The sequence below is a fragment of the Ptychodera flava genome, chromosome 18 (assembly GCF_041260155.1).
Source record: "Ptychodera flava strain L36383 chromosome 18, AS_Pfla_20210202, whole genome shotgun sequence".
In the NCBI taxonomy this organism is placed as follows: domain Eukaryota; kingdom Metazoa; phylum Hemichordata; class Enteropneusta; family Ptychoderidae; genus Ptychodera; species Ptychodera flava.
In genome coordinates, this window is record NC_091945.1 from 16,031,138 (window position 1) to 16,049,039 (window position 17,902).

The following is a 17,902-nucleotide window of genomic DNA, read 5'->3' on the forward strand; positions in this document are numbered from 1 at the left end:
GGAATGCTGGTGCCTTGAACTGTGGGGCTGGTCAAAAAATCATGTTGCCTGGGGTCGAAAGAGGTTACTATACATCTTATTGTACGGTCAGTGATATGGTAGTGCTTAGTATGAGCATGGTTCTACTGCAGATAGGCCCAGATACACTAAAGATGATCTAATGATAAAATTCATGTCTATTATATTCTCTGAGTAGGTTTTAAATCAGCAGAGTCCATTTGAATCTGCATCCTATTGGATGACAGTAATTCTGATATTATTGCTACATCTCTCTGATGAAATTTGGACGTTCTGTCCACCATCACACTGTTAAAACCCTTGATAAGATTTGATCCTTTGATATACAAACTCTCCAAAAGCTGAGAAGCTGTAAATGTACTTTTACAGGAGAAAACGTTGAATGATATGTGTAAAGCCACTCTGATCAGTATGTGGCTGTCAACATTTGTGCCAGCAGTTTTCAGGCTTCACTCAAGTGGCTCATAGGTTTCAAAAAAGGTTGTAGATACAGAAAACTACTGCACCAACACGACTTTAAAAGGATGCAGTCGTCAGAACTTCACTCCAAGATTGTATGGGACCCATACGACCAATGTAAACACTGTATCCAAGGTACGACGGTGATTAATGAAAGTTAAAACATGTCTGTCATGATCTACATCGTATAATTTAAATGTTGCCGCTATAATGATGCAGTGTATCTAGATATCATGCCATGCACGATATACATGTTTGTAAACAAGAAACTCCCACAGTTGCAGTTCCAACAACCGTTTCCCTTAATTATGGATTCCTGGAAATACACTTAAGATGTACACTGCAACATGTCTAACGAAGTTTCGTCCCTGCTGGAACACCATACCTACATATGACATCACCCTCTTTTACAATATCACGAGCCCTTGTCAACCCTATTTCCAAATACTGGGATCGAAAAATCTGACTGAAAACAGTGAGGCTCTACCAAGGTCAGAAAAATGCAGGTAACTCATCTCTCCTGGTACTGTGTGCATGAACTTCACAGTGATTCATCACCCTGGCTGGATCACTGAATGGATTTTGTGAACGGCGAGAGATTTTGATATTTAATGCAAGTACAGAAAAGCAAACAATTTTTTCCTGAAAATATTCGGGCGGCATCAGGCATAATTGTAAATTATTCAGACCCCAAATTTGGTCATCTCAGGAGTCACTTCAAGTTGAAGTAAACCTCTACTCGTTTTGAATTTTAAAAAACCTAGCAAACAGTTCCCATTGTTCATTTGTCAAAGTCATCTCCATTCTGACTATAAATTGATAGACAAACTGGGAGGCTTTGTCACATTTCATTTATAATTTATAGCAGGTTCCTCATTACATTTTCCACTGATGTTCAAATGGGCATTAACCCCACTAATGTCTTAGGGCACTAAAATACAACAAAATTAGCCAACTTTTATTTCCGCTGAATTTTAATTGCACCAAGCTACTATTTTTTCTCTATAGTTTGTAAGACTATAAAAAGCAACACTGTAATTATTCATCTAAGAGTGATTTCAAATGCAATGGTGTATTACAATTTCTTTTGGGGGGAAAAATATTCAGATATGCTGGCAATTTCATTAAATTTCTTACAAATGACTGTTCTAGAAACGTTTAAGCTGAGGTAGCCTCCAAATACTGGAAATGTTTACGACACGACTCATAAAATTTTAATTTGAAGACCTTTCTGAAATGACAATGCATCTTTGATCGGGTTGCTAACATCGCTTCTTAAGCTACATTTCCAGAGAGCAATAGCGCTGGCTCTGTTGATGACATTTGCCTTCGGACAAACTCGTCTTCTTCTTTGGAAAGGCAGCTTTGTAAAATAAAAAGGATATTACTGCTCCAAGGCAAATGTATAAGACCACGCCAATAATTTCTCGGAATGCCTCATTGCTTGTAATTTAAGTCACTTGAACATCAAAAGGTATAGAAACGGCATTTTGCAAAATAACTGAACAGATTTTAGGTGGAAATTCAATATTTTGATGTCAAAACTGACAACTTTTGTAAAGGTTACAGGTACTGCAGTGTGGTTTTCATGCTTTCCATGTACATGATGATATGCAGGAGTCGATCATACATACATGGGTGAACTCCCTTGGTATGTTATCTAAAATCACAATATGCCAATCCTTACCTAAAAACTCTGCTATTAAAGCTGTATAACTACTGTTTGAAATTTTTAATTATTTTCAGGGGTGTTACAAAAAATATCTGTGAAGTCCTATATCATTTTTACCAGAAACTGAAACTAATATATTGACATATCTAAGAATGTTTCTAAAAATTCCATGATTTTTCATACAGCATGAACAATATTTCAAAGACCAAAACCTCATTACTAACCCATTTTTTCAGTCGTAGGTCACTCCTACATGAAATGATTTCATTAATTCTTATTAGAATTAAGGTAAAAAATACTTTAACCCTTTTCCTGCCAAGTCCATATTTCACTATCAGGTCAAGATGGTTAAAATTAATGAAACACAACATATTCCATGTGGTGTATTTTAACATAATACTGTACATTTGAAGGCTGTTGAAAACATAAATACTGTAAACTTGACTTTTTTTGACTAAAGATGCTATAACATACCAAGCCAGGCGGGTGAAAAGACGTCATGTTTGAGCTCAATACCGCTTTTTACTGACTTGGCTGATGGGGAAGTAACAGTCTTAATACTGTCTGGCAGGAAAAGGGTTAACAAATGTTTGAGATTTCTGACAAAGTTTGATCAAGCATACAAATAAAAATTGCAAATTTTTGTCAAACTTTGAACAAATCTGAAAACAGCATCCTTTGAGACCACAAAAGTATACACTGATATAAAGGACTATTATTTATCAAGCTAAAGGACAATGAACGATAAACAAAGACAACAATTTTACAACTCCATATTGTTAACTACAGAGCTAAAAAGACACCTCTACAACCCTCATCTTTTTCAGAGTATCACAGATTAAACCCAAAAACTGATTATTTTTTCACCAAAGCTCCCTCAAAAATCTCACAACAGTCTGTTTTCTGAGCTAATCCATGCCAAAAACAGAATCCAGGCACATTGTGATACTATAACTGCTGATGTTCTCCCAACACCATTGAAATACCAGTCTCCTCAATACAAAAGCTGCAACTCAGGGATAAAGTATATGGGAGATTTCAACCATTGACACTAGTAGTACTCCAGAAACACTGAACACTTTTCCTCTTTACTGAAATTCAAACAATGTTGTCAAAAAATATGTGAAAACATAAAACTTCTGATCAGGTCAAACAACCGCTATACTTATCTGGCTTTTTCATTTTGTGTCTTTTCAATAAAAAAAATAATTGCTCTGTTATTTTGCGGACATGACAGTATAAAAATTATGCTAGGCTCCAAAGCTCTTACTCTCCATGGCAACCAAAGTCAGTAGTCTGGGAAACCATCATCAGAAGAAAATTTGCACAGATGCATTTTATGCATTCTGACGCGATTCTTTGTAAGGTCCATTTCCATCAATGCATTAACTCAACACTCCTTTTCATGCAAACCAAAAAAAAAAATTTGAAACAAAGTTTTGTGTCAGTTTTCCAGCCTTGTATTTTTGAGCTGGAGAGATACTTTTGAGTTGGTGGTGAATACTCCCTTTTGACAGAGTACATAAATCCCATAGTAAAAGCTTCAACGTTTTTCAAGGATTATCAACATAAGAGGTTTTCAGTGAGTGCCACAATTTGGAACTATTGAGTATTTGTGGAGTAAAAAAAAGTCGGTAATGGGAAAAAGCCACTTTGGCAGTTTTCATACAAATCAAGTCACCAAAGCTATTATGTGTTTGTCAACATCAAACTTGTATTCAGCGTCATTCAACTCTGACAACCCAACATTCAGTGAGTTCTGAATACAGTGACGAGACGTTTCAGTTGGAAATCCACGAAGTCCACCACGGACGGGTGCTAACAAAAAGCCAGTTGGAAACTAGCGCAGTGTTTGTTCAATATTTGGAAGGGTAAACGACCAGTAAAATGCTTGCGTTGTTTATTGTTGATGGGCAGAGTATTGGATGAGGCCAAGACTATGAAAGCAGCCCCTGCCGACTTGTGGAACTGATACGCCCAATGCCTGGGTCTCGTGGAAACCCAAGAAGCTCTGAGGTCACGCTACATCACATGCCTATACAAAATCAAAGACTCAATCCCATGCCGTCAACCCTGAAGAATAATTTTTCAATGTCACAACTTTTCATGGGTATTGGTCGCAGTGTGATCTCTGTACCTATTGGATACCTGCACTGTCAACGCCACAATACAGACTCCAGAAAATCAAACAGAGGGGAGGGATGGAGGACAGGACATCCTCTGCTCAAATCTCTGAGCTAGGCACTAGCAGGCACGGCACCCATTCCATAGTAAATTCTAGTACGCAACAATTAATCAGCAAACCTTACAATTCAACACAAGTCTCATGACTGTTTGCAAAATTAACACCAACATAAAAGAAATCAAATGTTCTGTTCATCTTGGTAAGCTCCTTACAAGATGTTTGAAGACTCAGCTTGAGATTTGTGAACATGAGAGTTATGATGGAAACATTTAGAACAATCAGCCAAAAAAGCTATCACTGAAAATTATTAAGAACACATCTCACATTTTCATAGGTGCAGAAAAACCAATCTCTCCAGAGCACTGCATTTGGTTTATTTTTCACATGAAATTCCCTCCGCTTACAAACTAAATCCACAGACATCAAGACATTGGAGACAGTAGGGTCGTGAAACTCCCTAAAGTTGAAGTGTTATCGTTGAAATTGAATTTGACATAAACTGCCGTGGCAGTCATCTTGAACTTACAATAACAACCCTACTGAGGCCAGTAATAAAATTAATAAAGGATCACCTTTGACTGAAACAGAATATAAATTACGGACCGAACACTTTATTGTTCCCCAATAACTCATTCCAGTGTCACACATGCTCATTTATTCCACCTACAAAAGGGGTTTGGTCATTTCCGAATTCGTCATTTGTTTACAAATGAAGCAAGATCTCAGCAAGGAAAAAATTTACGAGATATTTCATAGTTAATTGCTCTGACACATTTTCCTCTGTAGGTTTTCAACTGTTCTCTTTTAAAATTGCACAATTTATATATAGTTTTTATTGCATTGTACCAGGATATGGGTTAGGCCTTACTGTTTATAAAATGTCCAGCTTTAAACCACAACCCAGGACGGTAAAACTGACATTATTTTGTTAAAAGAACCATAAATCAGGGGATTAAAATTTCAATTTACAGTTTCACATCAGGGATGAGATCGTGAAATAAGCAAGGCAGTCACACAATCTGACTGGCATACTATAATTTTCACACTTTCCCATCTGTACTAGTCTTGTTAGTGTACAAGGTCAACCCTGAAACGAAAGAGTGAAAAAGTAGAAACAGGAATTTCATCAATTAACATCCGTCTAAAAATACACTTTAGACACAAAATAGGAAACAGTTGATTAATGTCACAGGAAGAACAGCAATTATTACAGAGATGTACTTACATGATCTACAATAAAAACACTGAATATGTTTGTGTCTTAATATCCAAGAAAAATATTATCAGGTTTGTTTGTGGCAGACTTTCATAACAAACAAACAGCAAATGTTTATCATTGACTGTGGCATTGTGACTATGATGATGAAAGAGAATGTGAACATTTCCAAAGTTTAGAAAACATGGACAAGGGTTGAATATGCTGTTCAAGCTTGACAGGTGACAGATACACGTATCGTAAATACCTTCAGGACGTGAAATATTTTGGATTTAGAAAATACATTGATATATTCTGTTCTGTTTTTTTATCCTTTTGTTGCCATCATTTTTCAAACGGCGTTGGCGGGTGGGGGAATGTCAGAACAGGAGAAAGAAAGAAAGGAGTTTAAAAAACTGAAAAGTAGTTTCGGAGTCTTATGGTACTCATGGTCACTGAAGTCACTTACAGTTTGTAATTCTAAGACTTCAAAATAACGTGAAAATTGTTTTATGAACACACTTGTTCATAAAAACTCTTCCATTGCTACACTTCGATGGAAAAATCTTTAAGTTTTCAATAAAATCGCGTGCGAGATATGCAACAGAGATATGCCAAAATATACTTGATGAGACTATCACAACAGTAATTAATCACCGTTGCTTTTGTCCTGATATACTTTATTAAAAGATGACTGTAATTTCATAATGACAAATAGAGGTAATGTTCAATATTTATTCGACAAAAAGGACATTGTTCCAAGTAGCTTCATATTCAATTTGGTGAGATTAAACTGAGTTTTTGTTACTTCTGGAAAAAGACAAATATTCTGCATAACATTCTAAGATTCAGTGTGTCTTTACACAAGATAAAATACCTCAACACACTGCAATCAAAATAATTCCAACATAACTCCCCAGAAGCACCAAGGAGTTATCATCATCCAATAACTACACCTTGTGCTTGTTGTTTGTTTTTTTTATTTGTCGATTTTGACCATATGCTTATTGTGGTTCAATTTTTGTTTGTTTGTTTGTTTGTTTTACAGAAGGACCATTGGTGAAATGCTGGGAAGTTGAAGAGAGAGAGATGATCTAGAATTAAAATAATCTGTTTGATGTTTCAGGTGCCGACAGTAATACCAAATCACATATTTCAACAGATGCAAACAGACAACTCCACACCTCCCATGCTGGAACAAAGGATGAATACCAATCAAAATTTCAACTGATAACATTTGTGTGGCTTTTAAATAACATACATTTAATAGGAGAACGTCTAATTCAATGAAAATTATAAAAAATTTGGCACAAATTAATGCATCAACTGAGTACATTACCAAATCAACAGCACTGGTTTCCTTCAGGTTGTGACATACAAAGGATTACCAACATCTGCTAATCTGGGTCAAAAATTTCAAATTCTGAAATCTTTTTATGATATAAGCGCTAGAAAAATACGACAAGAACAAAAATGTGCTCTAAAAAAACTAGAATTGTACAATCAAAAAACAGTGGCTTGATCCCATCCATTTTTTATTTTCAATTTGTAAAAACTGCCATTATCCTGCCTAATTTGGTTTACAATAGAATTTAATAATCGCGGAGAAAGAAAGTGACATGTAACAGGACAGCCACAAAGATTGAAATTCACATCATGGATGACTACCAAAATTAATCTATATCATAATTTCAATATGGTTAATCATCTAAACGCAAATCAACCTATCCTACCCTTAATGAGATTCCATAAAATAAATCAGACATCCCAAGTGGGAATTGGAACAGAATTTATAGAAATTTTAATTATAATTTGCTGTAGCTCTCCGACGTTAATAATTCATATATTAGATTACATTAGTGGTGACCTATAGGTTCCTAATGTGTGGACAATTGTTGCTGTTCTGCGTGCTGCACATTTTTTACTCCGCCACTCAATGTGGGAGTAACATTGAATGCATTTTGCTTGAATGCTGCCAAGCAGAAATTGCAGTCTTCCCTAGCGCTAGTTTTATTTTTAATATTTCACAGTGAGCATACAAAACGAACGTACGGTTTCTCTGATACGAGATCTTTATGCCTCCCCGAGTGATGCTTCTTCAGTATCACAAGCAATAGCTGAGCTTGAAAACAAGGGCTCACAATTGAATTTTTCCACTCATATGTGGACCAAAGTACGAATGCTGAAGAAAACAAGTAGAAACTGGGGCTTAGATAAGGGTATTTCAATGGCTCTTTAACCTACCAGCCATATTTTACTCTCCCCCCTAAAATTTCTGGCAGTAAAATTCACTTTCCACCAGGCAGCAAGACAATCTTTTACATCCAAGCAGATCAAGTACACAAAATGGTCAGAGGAATTGACTTCACTCATTTGCATATGATTATATGCAACTCACACATGGACAAAGGGAGGTTACATTTGGAGTCGTATTACAAAGACATTACTGATATGCGTTCATGTAATCACTTAATTTCCTATTGTAACATTCAGTGGCCACAATCAAGACAAACTAACTTGACAGTTGGTAATAAAGCCCTGATGCAATAATATTTTGTACGCTCTGTGACGTTTTTGCAATCTAATGATATCTGCTCGCCACAAAATATTGACACAGCTTCCAACCTCCACTTCACAATAAAGTAAATCTTTCAAGTGACACTGTTTTTCCACCATTAGGGAAACTGCCCGAACATAACCTTTTTTAAACGCTCTGTTTGCCATTTACATGACTCAAATTACCCAGAATGACAGGATGAAAACTCAGTTTTTTTTCCCCCAGTTGGGAAAGTAACCTGTACATGTAAGGAAATGATCAAACCAGGAGTCTGCGCTTTTCTAACATCGCTATTGCTCTGCGGAGCTGTAATTGCATTTATTGAAGCTGCTTCAAAAAGTGGCGGGGTGGGCTGCGTATTTCCGGTGCGTCTACTAATGCCTACAATTAGACAAACCCGAGTAGGGTTATTTTCATTTTACATCTTGTGCCCTGGGCGCTCAGAATCACAACAATTCGCTCAAAACTCCCTAGCTAATGCAATTTGTTCAATTCGTGTCTATGGACTAACTATCAAAGAACATGCCAGGGGGACAGCACCTCCAAATGGTGGGTCAAACACTACTGCCAGCGAAAAAGCCACTTAGAGGGAACTACGGGAAGTAATTTACTAGCCTTTCTACATTATTGAAATACAGCATGTTTAAAACGTTGCCCTCAATCCAGTTTTATCTGTAACCTGTCTCCCTTGCAGGGGGAATGCTTTCATGTTCACCCTTGCAGATTAAGCTTTGAACTGTCCATTGAAAACCCCACCAAAATGTTTCTCCCTTCAGGATTTTTCTTTTAATTACTTAGCGGTTCATAATGACGTCTGCAGGTTCTCTCTTTCAGTCCCCGTTCCTTGCTCACAGCAATTTTTATTAAGTGGCTTTACATATTTCATTTCATCAATTATTTGATTCACGGGGGGAAATTTACTGCAGCTAAACCATATTCATCATTATTTTATTTTTTAATGTTCCCGACAAACCTCTGTATTTCTTGTGAATTCTTGAGCATGCATTTTCATTCCTTCAGAAAGATAACTGGAACCATGACCGGAAAAAACACATGATTATTGCTGTCCTGCAAGAACACCACTTAAAAATCAGGTTCATTCTACCCACATGAAATTCACATAACCAGGCTCATTAGATATGTAAATGTCAAAATTAGTTTCTCTCTACACTCAAGTCATATTAGAACACATACGACACACACATGATATACAACACACAAGAGACACCTTACACTTACATGGTAATGTTTTAGATTATTTTTTGTGACCTTGCATGTTCATGGCAATGTACAAGCACATAGACACAATTATATTACCGGTACTTAACTTTATAAAAGAGAAAACTAAACTTGGACAGAATATTGAGAAGGATAAGAGATAAATAAAGATACAGAAACTTTTTTCAGATGAACAGAAAATACTGGTTGTCAGAGAGAGAGAGAGAGAGAGAGAGAGAGAGAGAGAGAGAGAGAGAGAGAGAGAGCACACGCCAAGGTCTCTATCACTATCTTCAGAATCAAGGGAGTGTGACACATTTTATAAACAACTGACATATGATAGACGGCAATTTGAGTATGAGCAAGAGATAACGGCTGTTGAATGAGTATATCAGAGAGAGAGAGAGCCAGTTTGAGGTTGACTTATGGTGCCAAGGAAAACAAATACTCCCTTCCTCATTTAGGAGGCCTGGGGGGACAAGGCTGTAACTTGTTCCAAAGTGCAGTTTCCCCCCAAAGTAAAAGTGTGTCAGAAAGCAAAATGAAGCATATATTAAAACTAAAGTTAATAGCCTGTACGATCAAGTAGCAACAAACAGAGACAGGGTATTAATTCACTGCCCAACAGGGGGTTACAGTATCTTTTTCTCCCTCTGTCTCTCTCTGCTGTCTCTGTACAAAGTATAAATGCCATCTTGGATGCACACACACACATACAAAGAGAAGAAAAAAACCTTTGCGTTGTAACTAATTTGCATGTGTCTCTAAAGTCAGAAATGTCTCTCATTCCGAAATTGCTTGAATAGTTCACCGCTGAAAAGTTTCATAGCTGAGATCTCAATGAAGAGGTGTTAGTCTCTCAGCAAAACTCATCATCTTCACTCGTCAATTTCAACCATTCCAGGAATGATCCCTGCTGTCTAGTCGCTCTCCTCTCTTCAAGAACTACCATGCATCTTAAAGTTGAGACAAGATAACAGGATGGAACTGCTCGTGCATACAGTGTGATATTTTTATTAGTCGTCAATAACTCCTTACTTTTTATCTATTGCATTCTCTTCCCTTCAAGACATGTAAAACATTCAAGATCTGCCCAACTTTGCCTTCAAAAGACAATCTCATCGTTTGTAACTTGTATCTCATTCTGCGGTGTTTTTTTCCATTATTGATAACATATTTCCATATCTTCTTATAATTGGCGTCTGTTTTGAATATTGGTCAGTTTAAAAACCAATTCGCAATGAGCTGTTCCTGGAGCTAACTCACATAAACAGGGAAACCCATCTACCCACTTCATAGGGAAAGTAACTACTTCCTCACTGGCAGAATTAAGAAGATTCCTGGGTGCTGCCACTTCTGTGCGATTATCAACTCTCTTGAAGTTATATTGGCCCTACAAGGGTGGTTGAAGTGCATGCACAATAAATTTCATTTGGGCAGTACATTCAAAGTATCAAAACCGCACAGCTCTGGACAGTTGGACAGTACATATGAAAGACTCAATAAGACAATAACACAGTATGGCTGAATAACGCAATTCATCCTCTGAGCAGCATTTACTGAGCGGCTGAAAATCAAGACTACACCTGACTGCAGAGATCAAGAAGTGGCTCTCCTGTACGCTGCGAGACTCTCTACCAGCATTGATTGGAAACGACCGTTTCTTCACTGCTGTCTGCGACAGGTTACCGTGGCAAGCTGTTTTCAGTGGTTCAACAACAGCCCCATCACCTGTTACACTGACACAGTATTTAAAACACACGAAACCAGACTTTGGAAATCATCTGAGTTAATTAGCAAGTATGTCATGGTGGCACAACATGTGTCCATACTGGTTAGACAGATTGTGACAGATTCCTGAAATCTGTCTCCTTTGCTCATCGCTGCCACTTTTTTTCTCTCCTCGTTGAAGTTACACCATACAGGATGACAGCCCTACATTTTACGACTTCTGTGATGTGATAAACACTTATCACTCAGACAAGAACCAAACAATCTTCACATCAGGATACCACCAGGACGTTGCTATAGCAACAAAGCAGACTTGTCAAGATAAACTAAATTGACAACACATCCACCAAAAAAAAAATTAAGTCAGCTGGTAATTAAAAACTAATAAATTTAAAGATGAAATTAAGTTAACATGACAAAATTTAAATCATTCTGGAAGTTTTTCAACAATTTATATGTTTGATTCAATGCCCACCGTACCTAGTTGATTAAATAATGTCTACACACTCCATTTTTAAACAGAACTATTGCAAACAGTTAAAACAAATATACACCATTAAATTTCGAGTAGGACATCAAAATTTATATGTAATTTCATTTTCTAGTTCCCTTTGAAAACAGTTTTTCTTATGTTCAGGACATTACTAACCTAGAAGTACGATAATGAATTTAATAATGATATCATAAGGTCAATTGGGGACATTATTTTCAAAGCTGGGCAATAATCATTGGGTCAATATTAATCATTGGGTCAATATTAAAAGATATTTATCTACTTTGTCTGGGCAGATTATCTAGTTTGAATGATTCCAAAATCCGATTAAATATACTTTCAGCATTAAAGCAGGGGCAATGTTGATTGTTTTGGGGTTTTTTTAAGACTTTTATTTACCTGTTCAGGACTGAAAGCAAGTTATGGAAAAGATGCACTGCTCTGGTAAACGTTAAACTAATGATTTCAAGATCTCTTGTGGATATAAGTTATCAAAATAACTGTAGAAATTAGCATACACCATGTATTTCAGTACATTGAAAGAACAGAGTATACCAACAATTGGTCTTGACTATACAGTCATTGTACTTGTGAACGTACAATTGAATTAAAACCCACAGCGGATGTATGACCTCTTTCATTCTATTTAGAAAGTATCTATTGCAGAAATAGGGAGTGATCTAACGGAAGAAGCAAGCTTTATTTTTTTGAAGTTTATTTAACCAATAAAGATGGGTACCAGTGTAAGCTAGTGCACTTCCTAAAATATGAAACTTTATACTCTAATATTTGTCAATAATTTAGTATTCATAAATTACAGCACTGAAGGTGCTAGGTAAATAATCCTGCCACTATTGTACTTTTTGCTTGTTTGTTTATAAACTGTGTGACTATTACTAACTACTCGAGTTATTACTATGGTTGGCTCAGTGAGGTGGATAATACCTTGGATGTAGGAGCCATGTAATGAAGTCCAGTATTACTCTACATGAAAATTACCACACTGAAAAAAAATTTCCTGATTTTGTGAATTCCACATTTAATGCTTGCTGACATGAACACGCAGAGGTTCATCTACTGGGAAAAACCTCTCGATGCATCAGGTGCCCCACTCAGGAGACTAGGCACGCATAATGACCAAGGCAGGGAGAGTATCAATGCTCCAAAATACATAAATCATAAAACAAACCCAGGCAGAACAACAGCAAGGTCAGTCCTTTCACCCAGGAGTCTACCAACCACTGGATTCCTACGATCTGAACTCGTTCTCTCTTTTTTTTTGTTTCTACATTTCATCTTCCCCGCATCTATTCAAACTTTTCCCCCGGTCTTATAATTTAATTGGCTGCTTTTTGTCACAGCTCCACTGACCAGGGACAATGGTGTCTATCTTTTCAGACTGGCAAAGTTGGGCAACAAGTGACTGAACGAGTCGCATGCCAGCCACGCTCCTCTGACTATAACAGGACAAAACAGACCCCTAGGGCACGCTTAACGGGGCTAAGTTTTTTTCTATTGGCTTCCGCAAAGGCCTTTTGGATTGAAGCGAACACGGCCTTTACAATGTGGCAATAAAGAACTCCTTTCCACTCATTGTGATCGGCAGAACATAAATAAGGCAAGGTACCAAAATGCTGCCAAAAGAAACAAAGTCAGCACAGAGTAGAGTAAAATCAACACAAACATCAAAATTGTTGAACCAACATCAACGCCAGCAAATGGAGAGGATTTCTAGGTAAGCTGTGCAACACAGAACCAGCTATTATTATACCACTGTAACTTCCATAAGCCTACGCACAAAATCAGATATTTACACATTAGTAATTTTATGAGCATAATACTCATCCCTATCAAATCTTTCCTCCTGTATCTTTTGAAGCATTTTTTGACTCTTTAATTTGCAACTTTCATTCTTTCTGCGAGGGTAAACACCCCCATTTTCCCATGCTTTCTCTTTCAAATAAGTTTCTGCTGTGATTTCATGAAAAAAAAATCTAAATGACCAAAAGATCCATCTTTACGGTTAGTGTGGCTTGTTTATTACAGTGGGAGGAGATCATATTAGGCCAACAGCCATCTCTTTAAATGAAGCTGAAATTTCAGAAGTCTAAGTAATTAAAGATCAGATACTGTTCTACTATTTTTTCTCTCATCAGAGATATTTCCTTTCTCAATTTATTCAGTACAATCTTTTCAACGTTGGAAAAAATTTTCATACACTGACATTTTCGTTACTGATTTGATTCACGTGGCAAGGACATTAATGGCATACAAAAATGACAACTGATGGCATATCAAAAATCAATAAACAAATATGACAAACCATACATATGAACAACCTCACAATATTAAAGGAAAGTTCTCTCACAAGTAGCAATTTCAGACAAGGGACATGCTTGTCTGCATAATAGCCAGGAACCCAATGGTACAAGTTTCAAACCACGTTATTGGTTTTTCAACTTCACAGAGAACTCTTGCATCACGTCAACCAACAGCCATGTAAATCAATACTTTTTCCAAATTTCGCCCTGACAGACTGCTAACATGAACAGTATGTAGAGGAGCTTTTACCATTACCAAAAATGTTGCATCAACTGAGAAACTGTCAAAAGACAGGAAAACCTGGACGATATCACAAAGACTACAGAAGTAAAACTACCCACAGTTACATAATTGAAGTTGTTGACTCAATAAAGAAGACAATCCCCTCACTAATACAACTTTCAAAACATCTTTGAATGTGTCTATTTATACAAAATAACTTCCTTCACTTCCACAGGAACAACCCAGAAGAGGAAACGAAAGGGAAGAATTTCATTTAACAATTATGACAATACCGGGGGAAAAGTGAAAGCGAAAAATTACATTATTGGATATTGAAAACAAGTCACTTTCTGCTCCTTTTGTGAAATATAGTTTTAGTGCGAATTTACATCAATACCATAACTTGGTGAGTTACTTTAACCTTTGTTAAACTGAACAGTATAAATATTTCTGTAAACTTCTATTACAGTATAATTTCTGTGACAACGAAACACTTGATAACAGATCAGTGAAATATTACTCATAAGTTAGAATGAAAAGCTGATAAAATTCAGTTTGTTGGGCTTATATCAACAAGGCACAGGAAGTGATCCTATCAGTGTTGTTTGTTGTTTTGAAGTTTACTCTTTTCATGCCACAACATTTGTGCGTTGAATGTGAGCTCTTTCATACAAATATTTCTACCCTGTAAAACATCCTCAGCCTTTGCTCTCTCACTTCTAGAATAAATACAGTAGCCCAACTGCCAAGTTTACAAACTTCTAAAAGCTTCTGGTAATGATATGGGTATTTAAGAAGTTACTATGGCAACCTCCTAACTATCAAGTGTAGGAGGGGTATAGGGCAACAAAAATAATTTCATTTAATTAAATCTGTAGACCTATGATGGATAATTAGGCACCAGGGACCTAAGCCACCCTTAGGTATGACATGTTCTAGAGGTGGTGTATTTGTGGTCTGGATAATACATGTTTGGAGAGCAAGCTTCAGTATTTTGATAATTCACAGCAGGTGCCCCATTTTTCCACACATGCAAACTGCTACTTTCTCTCACTCTCTCCAGACACACATCGCACTGTCCGTTGTAGCGCACACAGACAAACCAATGACTAATGTTGGGTTCTGTGGTAGTGTCTTTTGGGGCTTGGAACAAAGCACTCCTTGGACACATGTACGCCGCTGTGCCAGTTTCCCCTAAATGGGCCCCCAATGGACTCCAGCTCTGAGACAAAGGCCGTTTTATACATACACAAAGGCCGGCCAACTGAGATGTAAAGACAAAGACCACGCCGAAGTGGCGAGAAGTACGCGATGACAGCTACCTCAGTCATCGACACACAGACTGGAAAACTTTTGTTAAGGCAAGGCTAAGGCAAACACCACACGAAAATACACTCACAACATCGTCCTAGCACTCTCTCTAACAGTAGTAGAGTCCTAATAGAATTACATACTGGTGTAAGCACCTGTCTTATAGTGAGGCCCCTGGACATTTCGGTGTTCCAGCGACGAAGCTGCACCGTTTTTCGGTCCACTGACACCGGTTGGTGGGGAGAACATCTGAAACACAGAAAAACCACGTGTTAAAATCGGAAGCAAACAAAAGAACAGAGTCCTTCCGAAATTGAAGGGAAAAATCGATTTTACCCACTTGGCAGGGAAATAGCGATGAAATATGCACATACATTAGCTGGATGCTTTTTGCAAACAGGAGTTTCCACCGAAACACAAAACCTTTCAAAGGCGTTTAACAGAATTACCGAAATTGCGTCCATTTATGATCGAAATTACTCCGCTCCATTACATTACTCGACGATTTTGAGTACCAAATTATTTCAATTTGCGTATATTTTATTTACGACGCAAAATTATTCGCACCACTGTCAGAAAATATTGTGATTTAATAAAAATTTACATACGAAAACATCGCCATCAGAAGCCGATCAGCTCGGATGACTCAACCTTACATGTTGAGTAATTTTTGTCTGATTTCTTTATTATTCATAATAAAATCAACACTCAACGCTATAATCCAATCTCGGCGATATCATTTTCGGACAATTTAGTCGAAATCCCTTGCTGTTTCTCTTCAAAATAGTCAATTTTGCGCGAACAAAGACGGGCTACTATAGTTCGAGTATTGTTCAACGCACGATGCGGCACATGCCGTTCAAAACCAGACCTGCTTCACAATTTCATTCACCAATCTATTAATATAATAACTTCATAAGTGCGGGAGTGTTTCGCACACTCCAAGATTGAATTGGCCTACTTTAGAGTAGCTAAACTCTATCCGCAGATCGACGAAAACGAATACCTTCGACCTACGCTGTTAAATTAAAAAGTGCAACACGAATGTAGCTATTTCTAAACGAAAACAAATAGCCCGCTTGCGATGTACAACAAAGTCTCCCTCACAATCCAAGCGCGCATTTGTAGTATAATCAAAGATTCGGTAATACTTCATTGACTAAACAAATTGCCTTTACTTTTTTCAATACCAGTTTGTTCTTATCTGACACCGAAGATTATGAATGTAACAAATGTTCTAGTCAGAACGTCACGAACGTACGCTAAATTGGGTATTTTTTTTTAGACTGAGACTTTGTTTCCTGAATGAAGAAAGCAGTAAGGCACACGCCACGCGTATTCTAACTACTTACCGCGCTGAAATCTAAAAGATCGTTCAGTTCTTTATCGGTGCTGTAACCACGTCGAGCCGACGGATTGTTCTGCATTTTGCTCCTGCAAGCAGAGAAATAAACGTGGCTTTGTGTGAGTTTCGAGCGTCCAAATGAACCAAGCAAACTAACTTGCTGGAGAAAAACTGACAAGGAGCTCCGATCTTTTATTCGTCTTTCGAGAGTACAATTCCGCTTTGGTCAATTATTTTGGCACACAGGTCAATTAAAACGTCTCGACGTCCTAAAATGACATTGTGGAGTGTCTATCATTGATCACCAATAACTACCTTCTCTCAGGAACAAGCGGCGTATCCAGCTACTTTTGAGTAAAGTTCTCGGCCCCAAGAGGGACAAGCACACCAATCAAAGACGGTTCGACTCAACTGTGCAGCCAGTCCAACTCTTTTTGTCAGCTGATCCGGTCCACTCACAACAACAACAGAGCGGCGCGTACTATACGCCGTCAAGAGCAGTAGAAATTCACGAGTATTGCTATCCACGTGTACTTGGAGACACAATATGTTCCTCTGTGGCGTTAACTCGTAGATGGTTTGATAAACTAAAAGCGCGAACACATAACAAATCTTGGGCGAAATGAAGCCACCACCAGGTCAACTCTTTCTGACTTCGCGCACGGTACACCAGTTTACCAATCGTTGCAATGACCCCGACGAGTTGACCGGCGTCTCTTCATAAATCATAGCTCAGTGGAAAACCTCTCCTCGATGGCCGCAATTCGCTCGGATCGTCGCAATTTTCACTAACTTTACAACAACACACGCTGAATGAAACAAACACTCGGCTAATTTTCACTACAGCGTGCTGGCCGACATTTTCTTCTGCTTGGGCTTTGTTAAGAGGCTGTGTCAAATATTATTCCGCGACATCCGGGGAACTGTACCGATGATTTATTACTTCCTCGCAAAAGAAATTAAAAAGTATCTTGTAAAGTGTACTAAAATTAATTTTGAATCTCTCTTAAATTTTCAAAATTCTTCCATGTCGTGTACAAAAGAGAGTAATCAGAAATATTTCGCGAACTATTTTAAGCGCAATCAAGGTCATGATGGGGTCGTGGTAAACAGTCGCAATGTTTTCATGTGCATGAGGTAAAGTGTGCAACAGCCTCCCATTGACTGACAGCTG

General features: G+C 37.6%; 1 protein-coding gene across 19 annotated transcripts in view; it reads right to left on the reverse strand.

Annotated features, from left to right (window-relative positions):
* Positions 1-17,624, reverse strand: part of LOC139116979 (transcription factor 12-like) — a 146,672-nt gene extending 129,048 nt beyond the window's left edge. For 4 of the 19 annotated variants that reach the window (XM_070679740.1, XM_070679753.1, XM_070679735.1 and 1 more), the window contains exons 1-3: positions 17,044-17,621; positions 16,736-16,817; positions 15,527-15,632 (exon numbers count right to left, since the gene is read on the reverse strand). In XM_070679740.1, coding sequence (XP_070535841.1) covers positions 15,527-15,632; positions 16,736-16,810 — 181 coding nt within the window. In that variant the 5' untranslated portion in view covers positions 16,811-16,817; positions 17,044-17,621. Of the gene's footprint in view, positions 1-15,526; positions 15,633-16,735 lie in introns of all 19 variants that reach the window. The other 15 variants (XM_070679743.1, XM_070679755.1, XM_070679749.1 and 12 more) reach the window with 10 other exon arrangements.
* Between the last annotated feature and the right edge of the window lie 278 nt (positions 17,625-17,902).